Source organism: Scyliorhinus canicula, chromosome 7 (genome assembly GCF_902713615.1).
Source record: "Scyliorhinus canicula chromosome 7, sScyCan1.1, whole genome shotgun sequence".
Taxonomy (NCBI): domain Eukaryota; kingdom Metazoa; phylum Chordata; class Chondrichthyes; order Carcharhiniformes; family Scyliorhinidae; genus Scyliorhinus; species Scyliorhinus canicula.
The window spans coordinates 161,074,656-161,090,754 of NC_052152.1; the positions used below are offsets into that span (position 1 = coordinate 161,074,656).

At 45.3% G+C, this 16,099-nt stretch overlaps 1 protein-coding gene across 5 annotated transcripts in view; it reads left to right on the forward strand.

Annotated features, from left to right (window-relative positions):
- The first annotated feature begins 1,063 nt into the window (after positions 1–1,063).
- Positions 1,064–16,099, forward strand: part of LOC119969491 (cadherin-like protein 26) — a 111,887-nt gene continuing 96,851 nt past the window's right edge. Inside the window, exons 1-4 of one of the 5 annotated variants that reach the window (XM_038803177.1) lie at positions 1,064–1,261; positions 1,827–1,899; positions 12,336–12,458; positions 13,573–13,731. In XM_038803177.1, the coding sequence (XP_038659105.1) occupies positions 1,173–1,261; positions 1,827–1,899; positions 12,336–12,458; positions 13,573–13,731 (444 nt within the window). In that variant the 5' untranslated portion in view covers positions 1,064–1,172. Of the gene's footprint in view, positions 1,900–12,335; positions 12,459–13,572; positions 13,732–16,099 lie in introns of all 5 variants that reach the window. The other 4 variants (XM_038803174.1, XM_038803173.1, XM_038803175.1 and 1 more) reach the window with 4 other exon arrangements.

A 16,099-nucleotide genomic window follows, 5' to 3' on the forward strand; every position in this document is an offset into this window, starting at 1 on the left:
GATGTTCACAAGTTTGAGTTCAACTTGAGTTCATTGAATAAACATTGTTTTGCTTTTAAAAAATACTTTTCCATTTCTGCTGTACCACACCTGTAGAGTGCACCGTGTGCTCTCCATAGCACAATCTATTAAAGGTTGTGGGTCAGGTGAACTCCATGATACACTTTGAGGTTCTCTAAACCCTGGCCTCTAACACACCCAATTAATCAAAGGTTGTTGGTGCGAGGTATTAGAAGATGGGCAAGGACAATATTGGAAATGAAGATAACTCTGGAAGAAAACAGAAACTACAAATGCCGGCAATCTGAAAGAAAAAGAATAACTAGAAAATGCATTCAGCAGAAGCAAAGAAATAAAAACGGTTACTGTCTTTCAGATATTTAATTGGCAGATCATCAGCAAGGTGACACTGAGAGACAAAAATGACAAAGAAAATGTGTAGGCAATGGTGATGATTAGATGACACTAAAGTTGAGACAGAAAAGCCTGCAGACAGCTGGGGAAAGTGAGAGTGTGAAAAATGAGATTGGGGTGGGAGAGGTTAATACCAGCCTAACCAGCCTATTGGCAACTTGAAAGGATCAGTTCAGCCATCTCTTTTGTATTGATCCAATTTTGTTGCCATTGGCTTCAATGGAAATTCAATAGGACAGTGGTGTAAAATGGGCAGCAATCCAATCCTCTTTGTTTTCTGCTGGGGCAGTGAGGTTAAAATTACTTCCAAAGAATGATGCAGTTTTAAGGCTCTGGCAAAGGCAGAAAGTTAACCAGATGGGCCAAATGTCCTCAGGAATTCCTCAGTAATTAATTGGTAAATTGAGAAACCCCTTGGACAAAGGCACAACCTCGATTTAATGTTTCCAAGGTAAATATTGACTAGAGACAGGGTGAGGCCTCAAGGCTGAACTGGTTCTGCCACATCTGTGGAGGCTGATACACTTACAGCAAACTGGCACCATATCATTTTCATCTGATTTGCATGTGAGGCAGAATTACGAAAGAACTGTGTTGCAACCGGTTTGTAGTAATTAAAAACAATTTAAAGTTTGTGACTGACTCCTGGGCACCCTGGCAGTGGAAACTGGAATTGCAGGGTGACAAGGGGCAGTGCCTGCCCAGGTGCCAGGGACAGTGTTGGGGTGTTGCCTTGGCCTAACTACCCGGGGGCTCCAATGGCCTCCGAGCTCCCCCGGCATGGCCACCAGGCCAGGTTTCCATTCTTGGAGACCAGTACTAATTCGCGCCGGCCTCAGGCCTCGAGGTGAATACCGGGAGCTGGGGGTACTCTGGACTAAAACGGGCTGCGCATAGTTGAATGGGTGTAATGACTCAGATGCTGATCGTTTTGGGCGTAACGGATCGGGTTCATCACGCTCGGCTGGGCGCCCGGCATGAAAGCCGTTTCGCGCCTCTCGGCTGTTCACCGGGAATAGCAGGATCGGTGCCGGGCGCCACGCGACGGGAAAATCGCGCCCCCTGGCGAAATGTCAGAAATCAAATAGAAATCCTTGTATAAGATAAACTATGTCTTTTGAAATCAGAATTATTGATCAATAAATGGACTTTGTCATTGACTTCCAGGTAAGGGAATGAAAACTTTCTCCATATTCAGCTTTATGGTTTATTGGTAACATACAAGTTAAATCTGGCCACCAAGAGCAGCTCCCATTCCCCCTGGAGCATTTTTCACAGTCTGTGGAATCTGTTTAATATTGCTTAATCAAGATAAGAACCTGGAACTAAATTACCGACCATTAGGAACAGGAATGACAAGTCTCGTCATCGTACTGTGTTTATAATCCTGAAAACGTACCTTTGTATTTAAGACTGCGATTTTTGCTGCAGTGTTTCAGCAACATGTGCTTCAGAATATACGCCTTGGTGCTTTTTTCCACAATAGTAAGTACGAGTTTATTTTACTCATTTGTTTTTAATGTTTATTGGTAAATAACTATTGAATGTACCTTTACTGTCACATTATTAAAATGGGTTTAATAAATTTGAACCTGAATTTGTAAGTGTATGGTTTATGCAGTTATATAAATTTGATAGATCAAATACGCTTCAAGTGTACATCTGTTCAAGCTTTTGTTTCAGTAAAGTTCAAAATACTTTTTGCAATGTTAGTCCACCCTACTAAATTTTATTTTATTCATGACCTGATGAACTATCCATTGCCTAAGTAGAATTTATTCAGCTTTATGATACCTTTTGTGCGTCGTCAAGAGTGACCTTTAGGTGCAAAAGGACAACCATACCTCAGTATGGTCTATGTGTTACAAGGATTTAAAAAAAATCAAACTGCAGTCTTTACACAATCTTTGTACAGACATCTCGCCGAGTTGAGAACAGTTAACAGTTCCGTAAAAGTTCATTTGAAGCATTACAATTGTCTTCTAATGCCCATAGTTACTTTAATTCCAAATGTTTAAAATGAAGGAAACAAATACTTTCCTGAGGATGATTTTCAAACTTCAGAGAGTCACCTTGGTCTGTGGGGAGCACATATAGGTTTGTTCACTGATCGATTGAAAGTCACGCACGTTGTGCATCAAATATACGACCAACAGGCATGGCTCTCTGAAAGGAATACAAAGTGTGAAGGTGATCAATTGTTTTTCCATTTACACAGGAGGTGATTTTATTATTGAGAGACGATAAATTCTGCTCACTTTTGTTTACCGATGTAATGAGAGTTGTAGAGCAAATATGAACTCTTATAACTTCCTGTTTAATTCTCACACAGTAATCCTGCTGTGTCTTTTAAAGGATGTTTTCATATATCCCTCTTGTCCTTATATGAATGTATTATTGGATATTGACATATATCCCTGACCTCCAGCACAAGCTCGAGGGGCAGAGATAAATGTCTACTTAAAGCTTTATTACATACCCCCCAATAAATAATAAAACACAATGCCTTATGTGCAGCAGATATGAGGCGAAGGTATCGATTATACTCACATATGGTGCTTACGCTAGCCTCAAAAAGAGTAGATCAAAGTATTATTTTTACCCACACTTTGCGTTTCGGAATGTTGTATCTTATTCCTTTTACTACATGGCACTGACTCCGTTTATTGGTTTGCTAACTCCTGTTTTGTGTGCACTTTCAATATGTCATCCTTTCCAGCCTTTGTTACATATAAACGTATTATATATCTAGTATGACATTCAAATATCCTTCTTTATACTCGCCCTACCCCATGTCAAGCTAATCTAGTATAACATATATAATTCTACAGGATATCAATTAATATCATTCTGTTTAATAATCCATATGTGCCTGTCCTTAATTAGCCAATGTCTTCAGCCCTAAAATTCTTTTTGACCTTCTCCAATAGTTTTCAGTGTGTTTTGTGATCAGCACACAGTCTAAACCAATTCTGATCAACGTAACATAAAATCATAACTATATTCTTCCAGATTCCACCAAGTGTACTGTCAAAAAATACATTTCTAGTGTTCATGGATCGGCAATGATTTATATTTTAATTACACCTGTGTGTGGGGCAGTTATGTTTGTTGTGTCAAAATCCTCAATGGAATTTAAATATTGTTAGTTAAATTCCTCCATTTGCTATCCTAACATTTCCAGCTGAAAGTGTAGTTTTATGAGCATTACCAGGTCTAGATGGACTGCGACACTTAAAATCCAGTGTTAAACAAGATACTCCACCCTTTAGGGTAGTTTCACTTGCTTCACCGAGTAGTAATGGGGCGTTAATAGCCTCAAAATGGGGTCAGTATCCTTCCTGCCCAATTGATGTTGACAATGTGTCCATTTTGAAAAGGTGCTTTTGTGATAGGTGTCCAATGTGCCTGTCTGTTTCAGATGGTGGTCTTTGTTATTAAACAAATCCTAGTTTTCACTTTTAGTTGGAAGTGATTGGACCTTGCAGCATATAGTCTGATTGGTTTGAGATGTGACAGAGTTGAAGAGTCTCAACAAAGATAAGTTTGGGATTATGGACATGCCAACTCACACAAATATATCACGAGAAATGGGAATTCACGGTAAAGTTGTGCCTCTCTCGCAATCTCACAAGTGAACAATAATGAATCAAGATTTTCCCAAAACTTATTTCTCTTGTAGTATCATTAATATTGGAGGAGGGTGGGAAAGGTACAGATACCTGTGGGGGTCTCCCTATCACTACGGTCCCTGGAGGGTGAGGTGTGTTGGGTTATCCTCATACCTGGGGGTGGGGGGCACTCAGGCAATCCGGGGTTGGGGCTGCTGTGTGGTGTGCTGTGGGTGGGAGTGGGCTTCGGATGGAATAGGATAGCCTCAACTATCATGGCCCTGGCGTGGTGGATGTTGCAGTGGGTCAAGTAGGCAACCATTGCCCCCTTGACCAACTCACGGTCCATCATGCCAGGGTTATGATTGTCGAGACCACAAATGAATCCCGGACATCTGGGGCTGGATTCTCCGCACCCCGATGCAGAAATCACATGGAAGAAACTGGAGAATCCAGTTTCGCACAAGGAATTGGGACCGGCGCCAGTTCCTTGATTCTTCGGCCTCCGAAAAGCAGTGTACTCGGGGAGTACGCCGCGCTGCGTATCCCCTTCCAGTGGCCATTGCCAGAGGCCCGCTGCACTATTCTCCACTCCCGACCGCCGAAGTCCCAGGGGCATGGATCTAACATGGTCCTGCCATTCGGGATACTCGCGTGGCGGCTGTGGGCTCAGTCCGTGGCCTCCCTGGTCGGGGGGCGGGCTGATGAGAGGGCAAGGGGGCCTCATACGGGACCGGGATATTTTTGAACAGGCGATCCGGGTCGGGCGCACGGCTGATTGGGGGCACTATTTAGGAGGTCCAGCTCCATGGTCTGAGTCTGCCATGGAGCATGGCGCAGCCGCTGGAGACCGCCGCCATGACTATGTGCGGCCTCTGACGGAAGTGCTAATGGGACTGAACGTTGATAAATCACGACAGGGGCGAAATTCTCCGCGGACCGACGCGACGCCCATTTCTGGCGGTAAAAAGCGGTGCGGATGACTCCGGCGTCAGGGCCTTCTTTTAAGCCGGTAATCTCCGTTTCCGAAAGGGCCAGCAGCGGACTGACGCGATACGCGTCAGTTTCACCCGCTGCGGAAGTGGCGAGTCCCGGCGTTTGTGTGGTGGGGAGAGAGAGACCCGGCGTTGGGAGGGGGGGGGGGGGGGGAGGAGGAAGAGAGACCCGGCGTGGGAGGGGGGGGAGGAGGAAGAGAGACCCGGCGTTGGGGGGGGGGGAGGAGGAGGAAGAGAGACCCAGCATGGGGGGGAGGGGAGGAGGAGGAAGGGAGACCCGGCGTGTGTGGGGGGGGGGGGGGGGGTGGGGGAGGAAGAGAGACCCGGCGTGGGGGGGAGGAGGAAGAGAGACCCGGCATTGGGGGGAAGGAGGAAGAGAGACCCGGCGTTTGGGGGGGGGGAGAGGAGAAGAGAGAGACGCGGCATTGAGGGTGGGGGGTTGCGGCGATGAGGGGGGGGGTTGAGGGGGGGTTGCGGTGTTGAGGGTGGCGGGTTGCGGCGATGAGGGGGGTTTTGAGGGGGGGGTTGCGGCGTTGCGGCGTTGCGAGGGGGGGGGTTGCGGCGTTGAGAGGGTGGGGGGTTGCGGCGTTGAGGGTGGGGGGTTGCGGCGTTGCGAGAGATGGGGCGGCGTTGGAGGGGGGGTAGGGGTGGTGGGGAGGGGGGTAGGGGTGGTGAGGGGGGGTGGTTGGGGTAGGGGGCAGCGGCGTGCAGAGGGGGGGCGACGGTGCGTTGGCCTCGGGCATCCGTCGCCCCCCCCCCTCTGCACGCCCCCCCATCATGCCCCCAAACCCCCCCCACCACCCCACCCCCTCCAACGCTCCTACCCCCCCACCACCCCCACCCCCCTCCCCACCACCCCTACCCCCCTCCCCACCACCTCTACCCCCCTCCCCACCACCCCTACCCCCCTCTCAACACCGCAACCCCCCCTCCAATGCCGCAACCCCCACCTCCAACGCCGCAACCCCCCCCAACACCGCAACCCCCCCCCAACGCCGCAACCCCCCCCAACGCCGCAACCCCCCCCACGCCGAAACCCCCCCCAATGCCGCAACCCCCCCCCAACGCCGCAACCCCCCCACAACGCCGCAACCCCCCCCCAATGCCGCAACCCCCCCAACGCCGCAACCCCCCCAGCGCCGCAACCCCCCCCCCCCCCACCGCCACACCCCCCCCCCCCCAACGCCGCAGGTTGACGCCGTTTTAAAGCTACTCTGTTATTCGCCGACGTGACCCGTGGCCACGTCGGCGGGACTTCGGCCCATCCGGGCCGGAGAATTAGTGAAAGAAAAATATAATGAAATCCCGCCGGCAGCCTCTGAAAACAGTTGGCGCCGCAGGTTGACGCCGTTTTAAAGCTACTCTGTTATTCGCCGACGTGACCCGTGGCCACGTCGGCGGGACTTCGGCCCATCCGGGCCGGAGATTTAGTGAAAGAAAACAGTTGGCGCCGGCGGGATTTGCACAACGCCGGTTTTTGGCCGGTCAGAGAATAAAAAACCCGGCGGGAGCGGGATTAACGCCGCTGCCGGCCGATTCTCCAACCCTGCGTGGGGTCGGAGAATTTCGCCTCAGGTCCCTGGTAGCCCCCTGCAGGGCTATGAATATGGAGCCTTTTGACACCAGTTTTTCTGTCGTGAAAGGCCACAGTTTTTACGATGGCGTGGGGACATAATCCCTGAAACGGAGAATCCAGCCCCTGATTCCCGGCAGCGTGGACCGGCGAATCACAGGAGGGCGGAGCATAGAGCACCGGGCCCACTAAATCTATTTACACACTCCTGCTGGCGTACGGCGTGGAAATCAGTGATGCTGCCAGTGGGGGGGGGGGGGGGGGGGGGGGTTGAAGTATGGTGTTCGGATCGGCGCCCAGCGCTGATCCCAATTTTCCCCGGCGACCGATTCTACGTCCCAGAATGGAGAATCCAGCATAATCTCTCAAACGGAGAATCCAGCCGTACATCCAAATCATTGATACAGATTGTGAAAATCTGGAACCCAAACACTTATGGTCCTCCATAGTCACAGCCCGAGAATGACTCATTTATTCCTACTCTCTCTTTTCATTCTGTTAATCCATGCCAGTATGTTACCTCCCATTCCGTGTACTTTAGTTTTGCTTACTAACGTCTTATGTAAACTGTTATCGAAAGCCTTCCAAAAATCCAAATACACCACATCTACTGGTTCCTCTTCATGTATTCTGCTGATTACTCAAAGTGCTCCAAAAGGTTTGTTAAACATGATTTCCCTTTCATAAATCCATACTGACTCTGCCCAATCCTGCCATTATGTTCTAAGTGTTCCCATCACATCCTTTACCATAGATTCTAGCATTTTCTCTACCACTGATGTCAGGTTAACAGGTATGTGGGACGGGATTCTCTACAAATCAGCTCTCTCTCAAAATGGGGAGAGCAGCCTATATTCCTCAGGGACTATGGAAAATTTCACAGATCTCCTTTGTTGAATTCTAAAATTCTTCCAATCCTCTGGTTTGCTACCATTTTTGGCAATTTTCTAAACCACTTCCTTTAATCTAATATAATCTTTAACCTCTCTTGTCATCCACTTTTTGTGCCTCTCACTTTGGTTTTGACAATTGGTGTATATCCCTTTGTCTGGGGTCCTGGAATTGTTAATGTTCCAACCATAAAGTCTCAATGGGAGGTTGCAGGGTCCTTTGTTCTAGTGATGAATTAGCTCTGATTGGTCAGACCTGGTTTATGAAATGCAGATGGACTTTATATCATTCTCTTTAAAGTTAGTCTCTGCAACCCACATGGATCATGAGTAACTCTTCAAAGATATCAAGGTGCAATGTTCTGTGATACTGCCAAAGAGCTCTTATTGTTCCAGGGCCACAGCCAGTCTTAGCTTCAGGCATTTTAAAAGGTCATTGTCCAGTTTTAAAACCCTGCGCGGGATTCTCTGTCAGCCGACGCTGGAATCGGGAAACGGAATTGGCGGAGAATCGCTTCCGTCCTCTCGCCAGCGGTGTAAATGTGTTCCAGAACCCACATACAGTTAATGCCGTTGGCATATTATTAGCAGGCGTGACCCTGTATTCTCTGGGGCCTCCGCAATTATCCGCCGCCGTTGGGCTGAATTCCCGACAACGAGTTTCACTTGTGCTTTTAAAAATTGTGAAACAGGCGCTGTGGATGCTGAGGGAGAGAGGGGTTACGGAAAGTGTCCAACATCGCCATAGTTTACTGACAGTTGTGCCGCTGTCTGGGGGCTGCTGCCAGGGCTGGGGGGGGGGGGGGGGAGTAGCAGGGGGTGGCCAGGTGGTGGGTTGTGAGGTCAGGGTGGACAGGCCCATAACTGCAAGGCAGCTGTGCACACCGCTGAATGCCCACTGTGACCTTATGGCCACAGGTTGTATGGGTGTCCCCCCAGTTCACCCCCCCTAGGTGCCCTCTGACCCCAGCCGACTCAACAGCCGTATGGGTGCCTTCCAGCGCAACCAGTGGCATCTTGTTGGCTGGGATGAGTGTGTGTGGGGAGTGAAGTGCGTATTTGCGGCTGCAGCTTGTCGGCCTCCTGAGTGTCAATGGCGAATCCGGCCCCATTTCTCATTGGAGTCGATTACGTTCCACATGGCGTCGATACTAGCCCCTTAACAGCCACTGAATCGGTCCAGATACAGCCCCGGTTTTGCTGTTGCGGAAGTCCACGAACCCTGCCTCGGCGTCAACACTTGGTCTCAGGACGGAGAATCCAGCTGTCGGTCTTTTTATTATTTCAGCATCCTTTTGCCTTATCTGCTGACATATATTTAAGTTTATATGATCTGTCCATCCCTGCCATGCTCTGACCCTGATTTCCCTTATTGCCATGCTGCTCTCTTGCTTTCTTTTCTCTCTTTAATTTATCACATCCTCTTAAACTTGATCCCTCACCCTACAATTTAGTTTAAAATCCTCTCTGCTGCCCAATTATATGACCATCAAAACATTGGTCCCAGCACGGTTCAGATGAAGACCATTCCAATGCAATGACTCCCACTTTCCACATACAGCCGCCAGTGCCCCATGAATCAAAACCGTTTCTCTCACACCGAGCTTTAATCCAAATATAACTCTCTAATCTTATTTATTCTCTGCCAATTTGTTCATAGATGCGGTAAGAATCCTGAGATCAATAACTTTGCGGTTTGCCTTTTAATTTAGCCCCAAACTGCTCACACTCGCTAAGCAGAACCTTTTATATTCATTATACTTACATTGTTGGTAGTTGTATGGACCACAACCACTGGATCCTTCCCTCCCACTGCAAGTCCCTTTCCAGCCCAGAGCAGATGTCCTGAACACAGCTATCTGGACTCTCGCTCTTGGCTGCAGAGAACTGTGACTCTCCGATGACTATACGAACCCCTACTACCACCACCTATCTATTAACTTCTCCCACTTGAATGGCTTCTTGAACCACAGTGCCATGGTCAGTTTGCTCGTCCATCTTACAGCTCTTGCTTTCATCTATTTAGGCTGCAAGAACATCACACATGTTGGACAATTGTAAAGTCTGAGGCTCACCCTTTTCTATCTTCTTGATCCCTTTACCTGCCTTACTTGCAGGCATAGCCTCCTATCTTTGACAACTGACCAGATCAGAAGATCCCAACCTAAGGGATGTGACCATCGCCTGAAACAAAGCATCAAAGTAACATTCCCCTCATTGATATGTCACAGCTCTGCCTCCAATTTAATGGCTCTGAGTTGAAGCTCCTTAAGTTGTAGACACTTAGCAGATGTATGTTTGGCAATCAACAGCTCCCACTTTCTGCAGTCGCAACACATCTTTTACCCTGCCATCCTCATTGTGTCCAAGTAAGTAACTAATGAATTATTTTCTTAATGATTTTTAAGTTAAATTAATGCTCTTGTCATTGCCATTTTCTGTACTAATTAAAATCTCAGTAATCCAACAAACACTATCATTTAATAAAATAAATAATTGAATCATTAGATTCTTACTTTGCTTCTGCGAGTGTTTCTTAATTAATAATAATCATAAGGTAGCAATTTAAGGGTTATTAAAAAACATTTAACTTTTTTCCAAAATCCAGTTTTTTTTCCACACACACCCTAACAGCACTCACTAACCAAGTTACAATTTTCCTGTAAATCGTACCAATATATATATAAATTCCAGTAACACTTAACACATCTTACTTGTAATACTAAACCATACTATAAAAATAATAATAGTAATCTTTATTATCTTTATTGTCACAAGTAGGCACACATTAACACTGCAGTGAAGTTACTGTGAAAATCCCCTAGCTAGTCGCCACATTCTGGTGCCTGTTCGGGTACACAGAAGGGGAATTCAGAATGCCCAATTCAGCTAACAAACGCGTCTCTCAAGACTTGAGGGAGGAAACTGGAGCACCCAGATGAAACCCACACAGACACAGAGAATGTGCAGACTCCCTACAGACAGTGACCCAAGCTAGGAATCGAATCTGGGACTCTGACGCTGTTAAGCAACAGTTCTAACCACTCGTATCAAATCTATCCCTAGAGTGGATAGAAAATAATCACCAGCCAATGACCTACCTGCTTCCCAGTCACACTTCGATTTTTTTAAAGGTTCTAACTGACACTTGTTTAGTTTAACACCCCTGATGGACTGGGCGGTATTCACGACTCCCTGAAGTTTCTTGCGGTCTTGGGCCGAGCAGTTGCCATACCAGGCTGTGATGCAGCCAGATAGGATGCTTTCTTTGGTGCACCTGTAAAAGTTACTCAGAGACAATGTGGACATGCCGAATTTCCTTAGTTTCCTGAGGAAGTATAGGCGCTGTTGTGCCAGAGAGAACCGCTGGATGTGGTTTAGACTTTCAAAAGGCTTTCGACAAGGTATCAGATAGTAGATTACTATGTATAGTTAAAGCGCCTGGGATTGCGGGTAGTGTCTTGTGATGGATGGAAAGTTGGTTTGCAGACAGGAAGCAAAAACGTGGAATAAATGTATCTTTTTCCGATTAGCAGGCAGTGACTAGTGGGGTACGGCAGGAATCTGTGCTGGGACCCCGACTGTTCACATTATATATTAATGATTTGAACGAGGAAACAAAATGTATTGTCTCCAAATTTGCAAACAATACCAAGTTGGATTGGAGGGTGAGATGTGTGGAGGATGCAGAGATACTTCAGCAGGATTAGGACAGGCTGAATGAGTGGGCATATGCATGGTAGACGCAGTACAATGTGGATAAATGTGAGGTTATCCGTTTTGGTAGCAAAAATAGGGAGGCAGGTTTGGCTGAGTGTAAATTGATAGAGGTGAATACTCAGCGAGACCTTGGTATATTAGTTGCTGAAAGTAAGCACGTAGGTACAGAAGGCAGTAAAGAAGGAAAATGGTATGCTGGCCTTCATAGCACGAGGAATTGAGTATCGGAATAGGGATGTTTTACTGCAATTCTATAGGGCATTGATGAGGCCACACCTGGAGTACTGTGTGCAGTTTTGGTTTCCTTATCCGAGGAAGGATGTTCTTGTGATGGAGGGAGTGCAGCAAAGATTTACAAGGCTTTTCCTGGGATGGCAGGATTGTCATATGATGAAAGTCTAAATTGGTTAGGATTATATTAATTGGAGTTGAGAAGAGTGAGAGGAGACCTCATGGAAACCTATAAAATTCTAACAGGATTAGACATGGTAGACTCAGAAAGAATGTAGCCGATGGTGGGGAGTCCAGACCTAGGGGGCATAGTTTGAGGATAAGGGGTAAACCTTTTATGACTGAATGAGGAGAAATTTCTTCATGCAGAGAGTGGTGAATCTATGGAATTCTCTACCACAGAGTAGTTGAGGCCAAAATGTTGTGTAATTTCAAGAAGGAATTAGATATAGCTCTTGGGGCTAAAGGAATCAAGGGATATGGTGGGAAGGCAGGATTAGGGTATTGTACTTGATGATCAGCCACGATCATGATGAATGGTGGAGCTGGCTCGAAGGGCCAAATGGACTCCTCCTCCTTCTATTTTCTCTGACTGATTTGAGGTGATTGGGCAAGATTCTCCAGTCCTCCAGCTGCTTGTTTCTTGGGAACATGCCATTCGCTGGCGTTGGGATTCTCTCTTCCCACTTGGCAGTAGGATTTCCCATTGAAGCTGCACCACATCGCTGGGAAACCGGAGAACCTGGGTGCGCAGCTGGAGGGAAAAGGGAATCCCAGCGGCTAGAGAACTCCAGCTCATATCTTCAGAATAGAACTCACAGAATCTATTCAGCAGTTTGACATTGTAAGCTATGTTAATTTTAGATATTTAAATGGTGACTACTGAAATTCTTAATTTTAGGACCTGTGTATAGTCGAAGGAAAGCATTCAGTGGTGTTGCACCGTGAGAAGAGAAGATGGATTTCTGGTACTTTCCAACTTAGAGAAGAAGATCCAGGACCTTTTCCTAAAGATGCAGTCAAGGCAAGTATCAATATGAATGATAAAGAAAAAAGGAGTTTTTTTTAGTTACTAGAAGGATAATGAAAAATATCCAAATCTTTCAAAGAGCCATTAGTTGGTTCAATTTCACTATCTATTTATTTCGTATAAATTAATAATAATTTTTTAATTTCGTATTTCGAGTGCGTAGGTTCATAGTCTCATGAATTATATTGGTGACTGGCATTTAGTAGCCTGATATCTATTAATTATTGATTCATTCAATGTCTGAAAAAAACATTAGCTTGATATTGACTATTTAAATTCATTTAGTCCTTATTACTTTCATAAAGATATTTAACAAACTGACTTTTAGAATCAAAGGATAAAAGCAAATAACTGAGGATGTTGGAATCTGAAAGAGAAAATGCTGGAAAATCTCAGCAGGTCTGGCAGCATCTGTAGTGAGAGAAAATAGTTAACGTTTCGAGTCCAGATGACCTTTTGTCAAAGGGTCTGACCAAAGGGCTTACCAGCAAACCTGTAATACAGGTACTGTCATACATCCCCTAATGCAAGCACACACATATATACAGTGGTAGAGATCACCACAGTGTAACACTCTTATGTTCTGCATACAGAAAGGAAGGATGCCAGAGTAGATAACAGTCAGTATAACATATTTGACAGTGCTGGATACCAACATTCATATCCATAGGCTTTGCATGCCTACCGACCATGGGATGCGGAAAATTATCTAACAGACTTCAGCCCTGCGGAGGACACTAATAAATTCAAATATTTTAAAATGGATTATTCTAACAGGCATTTTAGATGAACAGTCTTTGCATTGAAACTATAATACCATTGTGTAAAGTCAAGAGCAAAGTTTTTACCATGTTTGGAAATTAATAATTCACAAATATTTTTACAATTTAATAAAAACAATTATAAGATCATTCTACTCACAATTATTTATTTCCACAAGTAACAATTTTTATTATTTCTGAAAAAAAGAGAGATACCATCAAAGCATTTTGTCTTGCACTCATCAGGTAGGTCGATGAAATGCTTCGATTGGCTGCCTTTCTTCTTTGACAATATTCAAGTTTTGTAATGCTAAATGATTATTACTAACACTTTCACTCTTTTGCAGGTTTTCAATGACAAGTCACAAAACCATACAGTAACTTTTTCACTTCAAGGACAAGGTGTGGACGCTGAACCTGAAAAAGGCTTGTTTTCAATTGATCGGTATACTGGACAAATAAGTACGAATCGCAAAGTTGACCGTGAAAAAACAAAACAATTTCTGGTACAAAATATTTTAATTTATGTTTTTAAGATAGCAGTTTTACTATGTGATTTAAAGCACCTATGTTGAATCCTATAACTGCCGTCTGTGGAGAAGGGCTGACCAGAGGTCACTGTGTGAAAGATAAAAAAATCAAAACAACAAAATGCATCCATCTCAACCCCCACACACTCCCAATGCCCCATTTGTTCCACCTCATGCCAAACTATATTCATCTACCATCCCACATACCCTCATAACCCATATGCCAGCCCAGGCCCCATTCATCCCCAGAGCCCTATATTTTGCCTCTACTCCGCCCTATGATCCTCCACCCATCCCCATGGCCCCTGATAGCCCCATGGCAATCCATGTCCCCACTCATCTCTTATGTCCTTAATTAGTCCATATGCCATCTGATGCCCCTCTACCCACCTCTGTTCCCCATGCCCTCATGGTAACCCATGCCCCCAGGGACAGAAGCAAAAGGAAGTAAGGGGGAAAGTGCAAGACAGAGAAGACATAGTCAAAAATCAAAAAGGGTGACAGTACAAGGTACAGTGACTGAGGGGAGCTCAGTGAATAGGCCCAGTAATACTAAAAGGAGTAAAACTGGAGATGTTAAGATTCAAAACAGAGGTGAAAAAACCAACATAAGTGTACTTTACCTGAATGCTCGTAGTATTCGGAATAAAGTAAATGAGTTGATAGCACAAATCATCGTGAATGACTATGATTTAGTGGCCATTACTGAAACATGGTTAAAGGATGGTCACGACTGGGAGTTAAATATCCAAGGGTATCAAACTATTCGGAAGGACAGAGTGGATGGTAAGGGAGGTGGTGTAGCTCTGTTATTTAAGGATGACATTCGGGCAATAGTTAGGGATGATATCGGTGCTATGGAGGATAAGGTTGAATCCATTTGGGTGGAAATCAGGAATAGTAAGGCAAAAAAGTCACTGATAGGAGTAGTCTTATCGGCCACCAAATAGTAACGTTATGGTGGGGCAGGCAATAAACAAAGAGATAACTGATGCATGTAGAAATGGTACAGCAGTTATCATGGGGGATTTAAATCTACATGTCGATTGGTTTAACCAGGTCGGTCAAGGAAACCTCGAGGAGGAGTTTATAGAATGTATCCGCGATAGTTTCCTAGAACAGTATGTAATGGAACCTACGAGGGAACAAGCGGTCCTAGATCTTGTCCTGTGTAATGAGACAGGATTGATTCATGATCCCATAGTTAGGGATCCTCTCGGAAGGAGCGATCACAATATGGTGGAATTTAAAATACAGATGGAGGGTGAGAAGGTAAAATCAAATACTAGTGTTTTGTGTTTAAACAAAGGAGATTACAATGGGATGAGAGAAGAACTAGCTAAGGTAGACTGGGAGCAAAGACTTTATGGTGGAACAGTTGAGGAACAGTGGAGAACCTTCCAAGCGATTTTTCACAGTGCTCAGCAAAGGTTTATACCCACAAAAAGGAAGTACGGTAGAAAGAGGGAAAATCGACCGTGGATATCTAAGGAAATAAGGGAGAGTATCAAATTGAAGGAAAGAGCATACAAAGTGGCAAAGATTGGTGGGAGACTAGAGGACTGGGAAATATTTAAGGGGCAACAGAAAGCTACTAAAAAAGCTATAAAGAAGAGTAAGATAGAGTATGAGAGTAAACTTGCTCAGAATATAAAAGCAGACAGCAAAAGTTTTTACAAATATATAAAGCAAAAAAGAGTGGCTAAGGTAAATATTGGTCCTTTAGAGGATGAGAAGGGAGTTTTAATAATGGGAGATGAGGAAATAGCTGAGGAACTGAACAGGTTTCTTGGGTCGGTCTTCACAGTGGAAAACACAAATAACATGCCAGTGACTGATAGAAATGAGGTTATGACAGGTGATGACCTTGAGAGGATTGTTATCACTAAGGAGGTAGTGATGGGCAAGCTAATGGGGCTAAAGGTAGACAAGTCTCCTGGCCCTGATGGAATGCATCCCAGAGTGCTAAAAGGGATGGCTAGAGAAATTGCAGATGCACTAGTGATGATTTACCAAAATTCACTAGACTCTGGGGTGGTCCCAGTGGATTGGAAATTAGCAAACGTGACACCACTGTTTAAAAAAGGAGGTAGGCAGAGAGTGGGAAATTATAGGCCAGTGAGCTTAACGTCGGTAGTAGGGAAGATGCTGGAATCTATCATCAAGGAAGAAATAGCGAGGCATCTGGATAGAAATTGTCCCATTGGGCAGACGCAGCATGGGTTCATAAAGGGCAGGTCGTGCCTAACTAATTTAGTGGAATTTTTTGAGGACATTACCATTGCAGTGGATAACGGGGAGCCAATGGATGTGGTATATCTGGATTTCCAGAAAGCTTTTGACA